Here is an 8,720-nt window from a genome sequence, read left to right on the forward strand (position 1 = left end):
GGTAGCGGTGCACATCTGCTCTTCTTCTGAATAAATGAAAACACAGTTGTTTACACTTAAATTTAAAATATTTGATCAATGGAAAACCGGAGCAGGACTAGAGAGAGAGATAAATATGATTTAGATTTTTATTTCTGTGACTGTATACGTCTCACGGGAGACACAGCAGCAGTCATCATTTCATCCCTCAGCTTTAGCAGCTCCTTCAGTTCCACAGCTGACACTGCTAAAAATGACAAATTTTCTTTTCTGGATCTCTGAGATCAGGACTTCAATCTCCAAACTCGTAAAGTTCTTTTTGCTTTGCGATGTCATTCATGAATGGACACTTCCTGGTATGTGGGGCAGGAAACATAGCCTTATATGGTATTTTTGGAGTGGTAATTATGTTAATCTCCTCTTCTTGTGTGCGAGCACCTGATACGCATTCATCASTTTACGCACTTTTCCTGAAGATAGGAATTTGTTGAATCTCTTGCAAAAGTAAGAAATATTTAGGATAAGAATGCGAACATGTTCTTGCATGAGGCCCAATATTTGCTGAACAAGGTCACAGACTTTCAGTTTAACAATTTTGTGAATCTGCAGTTCTGCAGTTTTATTGTCTTCATTCTCTTTTGGCTCTGGGTCAGACTATGGCTCCAACAGTAGGCTGGATGGACAAGTCTTCTGTTCTTGACATCTTTTTATTCATTTGAAAATAAAAAGTTTTTTGTGATACTAGATAATGCTAGGGGGTGGGGGGTGGAGGTTGAAGCACCTCATTTGCTTTTAAAGAGACAGCCCAAAAACGAGTTGCTGCAAGACACATCTCAGAACAGGGGTGAAAGAGGCACCAATGGAGCTGCAATAAAAAATTTCAGACCAAAGCATTGCAGTTCCACTTTAAATAGACCTCAAATGAATGATTAAAATGTGAAAAGAAAGGGTTTAAAAGCATGACATGTCTCCTTTAAATATAACCAGATGCAGGGATTAAAGTACCAAAGTGGATTCCTGCCATAATAAAACAACTCTGATATCAAACATTTTGTAGTGTTTCCTGTGCTCACAGTTTTGTAAAGCTGTACACTGCTGTCAAATTAACTTGATGCAATTATTCAGCTCCAAATTCCCAAGTCTGAAATCATGCTGAAAAAAAAAATAAAGCAAGTAAATAAAGTAAGATGTGATCATAGATGGACAAAGCAAAAATGTGTGCAGCCAAGAGTACAAATTTGCAAGCCTAAACTCACAATTTTGAGTCAGTGATTAGTCTCCAACCATTACAGCCCAGTGAGATACTAACTTTATATCAGTTAATAGGCTCAACACACAGGGAGCAACAAACAACCAGGGTGTAACCCAACACACGGGACACAATAGCAACGGCAGCGTTGCAAATCGCGCTCTCAGGTCACTTGTCTTCAAGAAATTTGATTGGTTCTTCTTCTACTGGTTCTTGTAACGTTTATTGATGGTTGGCAGACAAAAAAGGAGTGGTGTGCATTACAGATATGTAAACTAAACAAATCTTGCAATGCTAATAATATTGAAAAACACACACATGCCAAGATGGGATTTTATGAGGAAAAACTTACCGAACAACTTCACCCTGGCACCAACAAATTCCTATACATCTGTCTTTTTATGTATTTCCACTTTGTGGAGTGTCAAACTGGAACGTTTGACAGAGCTAAAATAATGTTGAAAGTGATAGCTAATTGCAGTCTGTAGCATACTCTCCTCTCACTGGTCAGTCAATGAGACCGTCTGGTTGCGCCATGCGACTGCGACAAAACATTGAACATTTTTCGAATTTCAAATGTCGTGTCGCAAGCTCGCATGTGCACATCTACGTGTACGAGAGCAAAATTTCACATTTTCACCGGTCACTTGGCTGGAAGAGGATGAGCGATTGCTGCCACAATGCACAAGTTCCATAGAAAATGAATGGAGAGAGAGTGGCGTCACCTCCCGTGTGTCGAGCCAATTAAACTTGTTAACTTGTCAGTCAGCTCAGATTTTAACGTTATTTCACCAAACTGAGATTGGTAAAAGAACTTCCTATTTACAACGGGTAAGATATTTTTATTGCTTAGACCCTTTCCTCAGAACACTTTTTCAAAACATCTTCACTTATTCCTTCAAGTTGGATCTTTCAATGTCATTGATTTTTTTTCACTCTTTTCTGACACTGGAAATTCATTTTTACAAGTCTTTTGACAGTTGTATTAATGGCAATATAAAACCTTTAAGCTTAAATAATTCCTTTCTATAACATGTAAATAATAATAACAACTTGTTGGTCAACAGAGCTGAAAATGTTTTAAATATGCACCAAAATGTACTTTCCTGTAAAGATTGTGTCATTTGTAGCTCAGGAATTGATGCCATGTCAATGATTTAACTGAATTTATTTTATTTTATTTTATTTTTTTGGTGAATCTGTTTTTGGTGTAACAGGCCACAGTATACTCCAGTCCAGATTGTACCTGGGATTGAAGGGGTCTATGCTAAAATATACCCCAGGCCTCCGGCCTAGGCCATTTCCTACAACAAAATGTTAGATCACAAAAACATATAGGTACACAGATGGATAAAGTCCAGTTTGGTCTAATTGTTTAATCTGGGCAGGGGTTAATTTGGCCTGCTACACCTGTTATATCTATGTGTTCTTCATGTGAGATTAAGTCTGTTGCTGAACAATAAATATACAGCAAATACAGGGTGAGTAAAAGGACTCTGGACACCCTTTTATTTCAGAAATGAATGGGAAGGAGAAATATCTGAATACCCCAACAAGGAATTGGTTAAGGGAACTATCTTTCAGGCTATGTCCAGAACATAGCTGTCATCTTCAAAGCCAACATATTGGATCAAAGTCATTTTTTCCAGTGGGAAAGGCTAGAAAGGCTAGAATTGTCTCAGAAATGGATTTCTGCAATCAGATGTGTGACATCTCTTGTGGTTCAGAAGTTATCAATACAGAAAACTGAAAACTTTTATTTGTCATGGTGTTCAACACCAGGGACAGCACAATGAATATGTCAAATAACTGTGCATCACAGGCAACATTCCCAGTTGTTGCAAACTTCAGTGTTGGTAACTTTTGAACCACAAGAGATGTTGCAAATCTAATTTTGACAATACATTTGTGAGATAGTTATGCTCTTCCTTGACATGYTAAATTACCACCTTCCCATTGGAAAAATTGCCCTTGTTCCAGTATGGCGGCTTTCAAGATGGCTGCTGTGTTCTGGGCATAGCCTACAAGATACTTCACTTCACCCATTACTCACTGGTGTATTCACATATTTCATTTTCCTTTTTCTTTTTGACATAGAAGGGTGTCCTGAGACTTTTGACTCACCCAGTATACTTTGGAAAACGGCCTGTAGGGAAATGCAATGTAACTTCAGGTAGAAGATATTAGACAAAAACTTTTTTCAGGCAGAAATATGAATAATGTTATGTAATAAATGATGATTTCATACCATCTTCATTGGTTGAAATTTATTTAAACTTGTGTACATCAAAACTCAAGTCTAAAAATGATGTGTGACTCACTGTTTTTGAGGTTTTGTCAAAAGCAGGATTTTGTCTTCATTTACATTTTTTAACAAATCAACATGTTGCTCAAGTTTGCATTTATGTCATGTTTAAAATTGGAATAAATGATGTAAACAGGGCTTTTCATCACTGTCAGAGCTGAAATCTGTTTACAAATCGTCCCCTCTCTTTTACAACCTTCCCAGTGATAAACACTCACTTTTACAGTATATAGGGATAAATAGCGATGTTTTCTGCTGCTGATAAAGTGACCACAACAGATCTGCGTTTTTATTTGCCCGGGCTGTTAATGTCCCACTAAAAAGGCTTTTGTGTTGCCTGTTTGAGCTCTCTGCTGGGGATACTTAACCTAAATCGAACCTTGGTGTGAATCCAATTCTGGTAATGGCTCAGCAGCATCACATGTCTGAGTAAAGACTTATTTTTTACTCTTCCTCTTAGTGAAAATGTGCATTCATAAACAGACAGTGACGATGTCCTTGCTTCTTGCCTCTTATTTGCTCTTATTTGCTTTCCTCCAATCTCTGATTTCATTGATAACAAAGAAGCAAGAAAGCGCAAAGTGTACTCTATAACAAAGAAAAAATTAGATTCATAACAGATGATTCAGACTCATCAAGGCATTTTTTCAAATTTTATTTTATTCTTTCACAGCTTCTTCTTCTTCTTCTTTCACCACAGCTCCTTGTCAGAGGATAGAGAGATGGACAGTGAATAGATGAGTGAACAAGGTGAATGTGGGGGAWGGGGAGGGCAGGGAGGAAACTAAGCCAGAGGTGATATCAACAAAAAGGAGGAAGAARAAAAAAAAAAGCAGCAATGTGAGAGGAAGAACTGGCTGAGAGGACAGGAAAGAGGTCAAAAACAAAGCATAAAATGATTTGTTTCAAAATCTCAATATCCTTTAAAATGTGAGGTTTATTCCCGCTGCAGCGTTTGATATTGGTTTGTGCGGACRAGGAAGAAGAGTTTGTATAAAAACCTATCACATAGAGGGTGAATACTGCTGAATGTGTGTGAGGTGGGGGGAGGGGGGTGCGGATCACAGCCTGCTTCACTGCAGCAGCATCGCGCTTTGTGAGGACAGCAGCAGGAGAGGTTAAAGGGAGGAGTGATTTGGCTTTAGGTGGATAGAATGGGGCGGGGGGAGTCTCATGGTGATGGAGTGGGAGGTGGGCTTTAGGTAGCTGCTTTATTCTTTCACAAGGGCAGCAAATTCTGGAAGAGAGGAGAAAGTAAAAAAGAAAAGAAGTGTCAGGATTTTGGGGGGGGGGTAAACATGTTCAGTTAAATCAGAATAAATCAGTGAAGTGCTGCAGTAAAGTTCTATCTGGGTTCATCTACAATGTGGACCGATATTTTATTGGAGGTGAGAAACTAGAAATCGTTAAAACAGTAGTTTAACTCATTTACACTGCGTCCGCTCTGCTCTGGAGCAACGCCAAGAGGTGCTCCAAGAATCATCCCTGGGAAATGCGAGATTACACGATCGAGTCAGCGATAAATACTGGTCAGATTAAAACAGCTCATTCTGTGGAAGGCGGACTCAAAACAACAGCTAAAACTGCATCRCTGGTTGTCTTTTTTAAAACTTTTGGTTTCAGAATAAAATCCATATGTTTTGTTTGTATTATGTGCACAATCGTAAATGATCAATTTTGACAGAACATATATTTATTAATCTACAGTAGCTAGGATTTCGATAAAATGTGTTGTGGTGAATTGTTTTGAAAACATGTATATTTTACTCGCTTATTTTCTTGTTGTGACGTGAGCTTTGTAGATCGACTCTTCACTTGATCAGGTATTCGACAAAAACAGAGTCTGGTTAAATTCTGGTGGATGGCTGTGCGCACACCGCCACCCTATGGATGTATTGTAAATGCTCTCACTGATTATAAAGGGTCTGTTTTTACTGCAGAGTTCGTGTGGRGGAGCAGACGCAGTGTGAAATTGGGGTTAGCATGGTCCCCGAACAGCGCGATTAGTAAATCAGGAGAAAAAAAGGGAGAAGAATGGAAAACAACTGGACATATTCTGTAGTTTATGTTGATCTGCTTACTGTTTGAGAGGCTTTCTACTGCCTCAGAAGTGATACAGCTGGTTTCTGCTGCTACTAATTTATATGGCAAAGAAACACTGAATTATTTGTAAACACTATAATTGTGAACCTGGTGACAGTGATTGGTTGGAAAAGGTTTGCGTGAAATTTTCATCTGTATCTATCTGCTGTGAAAATCAACTGTTCCATCCATTTACGCTCCAAGCCACGCTCTGACTAGCTGTTAGCTGTTAGACTAGCTGTTAGTTGTTAGACTAGCTGTTAGCTGTTAGACTAGCTGTTAGCTGTTAGACTAGCTGTTAGCTCCTCAATCCAGTCTGAAATAAACTCCAAACGGAGGTTGTTGGAAGAGCTGCTGCAATGATAATGCTGCGTTCACACCGAACGCGATTTCAGCTTCAAAATCGCAGCCAACGCTGAAGTTGGACGCTTGTGCACTTTTGAGGTCAGACGCAGGACAGCTCTTGAAGCGCTGCATGGGAAGAGCCTCCCCGCCCCTCCCTCCTCTGTCGGGCTCTGTTTAATGTCGGACGAGGAAGTGGCTTTGCTTTATTTACAGAGAGCAAGAGCATGTCACGTTCATCAGATAATTAATTCATAATTAATTCACCAGATAATTCAGAGACATTCTGAGTTTCATCACCCAGGAGCTGCGGGAGAGGCTCACAGCTCGCTTTAAGGACTATTTTTGTCTCGAGTCCAGTCTGATGAGCCGCTGCCACGCCTTGGTGCGGATATCTCCTGTCAGGACACTGACTGCAGGCACTCGATTTCAGCTAAAGAGCTCCTCTCCATCTGTTTCAGGTTAGTGGACATCATTCAGTAAACTGTCCCGTCGGGAAATATGTCGCTACGTCACACAGTGGAGTCTCTCTGATTGGTTGATGCGGCGCGTCGAGCTGCAAAAGTTCAGATTTTCTAACTTCAGCGATTTGCGCCTCAGCGCGTCGAACGCTCAGATCGTTCAAATCGTTCAAATCGCGCTGCTCTAATCGCGCTTGAGGCGCCGCAGAACTTCCCAACGTTGCTTGAAGCGCGTCCACCATAGACTTTGCATATAAACCTGAGGCTCCTGATGCTGAAATCGCGTTCGGTGTGAACGCACCATAAGACATCAATTGTTCARGATATTTCTACAGAACCCTGTTTCAAATGTTCTGAGTTATTGCTGTAATATTTCATAACATGGCAGTGGTGAAGCACAGCAAGTCAATGCCAAAGAATGAGCTGACTGACAACAGAGCTTCTAATCAGTGTTGCCAACTCCTGAGCAAGAGAAGTCCCTATTGGCTGTCCTAAAAGTCGCTAGAAGTCGCTAGATGACGTCATCATTTAATTTTCATAGTTGGATGTTTGCCAATAATTGTTTTCTGAGCTATAAGAGAGATGATGAATAGAAAAAAATGAATAAAAACACTAAATATGTTTAGAACTGCAATTAAACTTAATTAAATAAAAATAATTTTATGACTTTAATGCTTGGATCCACATAAATTAAATTTGTGGGAATTTTAATTTTAATCTGCAGACTGTTAGATGTCACAAGGCACAGGGAGGACGAGGTGAAGTAGTGACTGATTTGTGAGTGAAAAGCAGCTGGGACCAGAGATTTAGTTTAGAGATAGTAGAGGGGAAAAAACATTACAGTAAACATTATATCCCGCTTTGTAAACCAGACAGAAGCAGTGACAGCTTTGCACATGCGTGATTCATTTGCAGCGGTGTCCTCTCAGCTGACTTCAGCCGGGGGAGGGGGTTGGGGTGGGGGATGCTGCACTAGGCTTCAGTGACTCTGATGGCTAAGGAAGAGGGAGGGGCTCACTGCACCGCTCGCTGCTTGTGGAGGAGCGGAGAAGGAAAGGAAAAACGTGCTTGGAAAATGCTGTCGCCAAAGCTCCTAATAGTCTCTAAAAACACCGGGAAAAGTCGCTAGATTTGTCGCTAGTCACTTTTTGGAAAAACAAAAAGTCGCTAGAGGGGTCTAAAAAGTCGCTAGATCTAGTGACAAAGTCGCTAAGTTGGCAACAGTGCTTCTAATGTGTTAAATGTGTTTTTAAACATGGTAATTCAAGAAATGGAGTCTCGTGTTTACCGTCGATTCCGATCTTTCCATCTCCGTCCTTGTCAGCTGCTTTTAAAAACGCTTTGGTTTCTTTGTCTGTCAGGTCCCTGCCATGACTGGCAAAACCCTTCAGGACAAATCTGGTCAAAAGGAACAGAGTAAAGCCAATAATGAAATGCATTTTTATTGCTGTAGAATTTTTTTAATATTAATAATTTTTGTGCTTATCTCTGTGTTATTTTTTTTTCTCACTTGAGTTCCTCCTCCTCTATGAAGCCGCTGTTGTCAGCGTCGAGCACTGCAAAGACCTTTTTCACATCATCAAAGGACTTGGTCTTCAGACCCACCATSTCGAAAAACTTCTTGTGGTCAAAAGAGTCAGCAGCTTCAGTCATGAAAGCAGAAAAAGCCACAGTGTAAGAACTTTTCAAAGTACTTGTAAACTCAAAAAAGRGGGGAGGGGACGCTGCACTCAACATAAAGTTTATAATAAATTTTCCCCAAAGTACTGGATCCAAATACAACTCAACAATAGTTCCACAGTCATGGGGGAAAAACAACATCAACCCTCTTTCTTTTTTGGGGTTAACCTGTCAGGATATAATGTCTTCAGCCAGTTATTTACCTGCAAATGCATCTAAAGCTTTCTTGATGTCATCTGCTTTGAGGATGCTGCTCATTGTCATCGTTGCTGGTGGAGAAAACAAACCAACATAGAAAGAGAGAGAGAGAGAGGGAGAAACCATAAACAGAGGTTAAAAACAAGGCTGCAGGCGAGCAGAGAGAAAACACAGAGACAGGTTTGTGTTACACAGCTGATGCTCCGGAATATTAGCAGGAAAGTAGGACAGGTGAGAAGGAAGAAACAGATAATGGTGAATTAGTGACAGTTTCTGAGAAGTTACAAAAGTGAAGAGAAAGTGGCTGTTGGGTGCAGTGATCACCTTTAATTAATTTATTCATATTCTAGTTTGATGTACTAATACCAGACACCTGCACTGTGACAGTTTGGTACAAATACATGTAGCACCACTATATATATAT

The 8,720-nt window shown here is 40.1% G+C and overlaps 1 protein-coding gene across 1 annotated transcript in view; it reads right to left on the minus strand.

The window, feature by feature from the left end:
* Positions 1 to 4,172: 4,172 nt before the first annotated feature.
* Positions 4,173 to 8,720, minus strand: part of pvalb6 (parvalbumin 6) — a gene marked incomplete at its 5' end in the record, with an annotated part of 85,324 nt that continues 80,776 nt past the window's right edge. Inside the window, 4 exon segments of the mRNA XM_014006951.1 lie at positions 4,173 to 4,770; positions 7,707 to 7,816; positions 7,929 to 8,061; positions 8,302 to 8,367. Coding sequence (XP_013862405.1) covers positions 4,745 to 4,770; positions 7,707 to 7,816; positions 7,929 to 8,061; positions 8,302 to 8,362 — 330 coding nt within the window. The 3' untranslated portion in view covers positions 4,173 to 4,744.

The sequence above is a fragment of the Austrofundulus limnaeus genome, unplaced genomic scaffold, assembly GCF_001266775.1.
Source record: "Austrofundulus limnaeus strain Quisiro unplaced genomic scaffold, Austrofundulus_limnaeus-1.0 Scaffold38, whole genome shotgun sequence".
In the NCBI taxonomy this organism is placed as follows: Eukaryota; Metazoa; Chordata; class Actinopteri; order Cyprinodontiformes; family Rivulidae; genus Austrofundulus; species Austrofundulus limnaeus.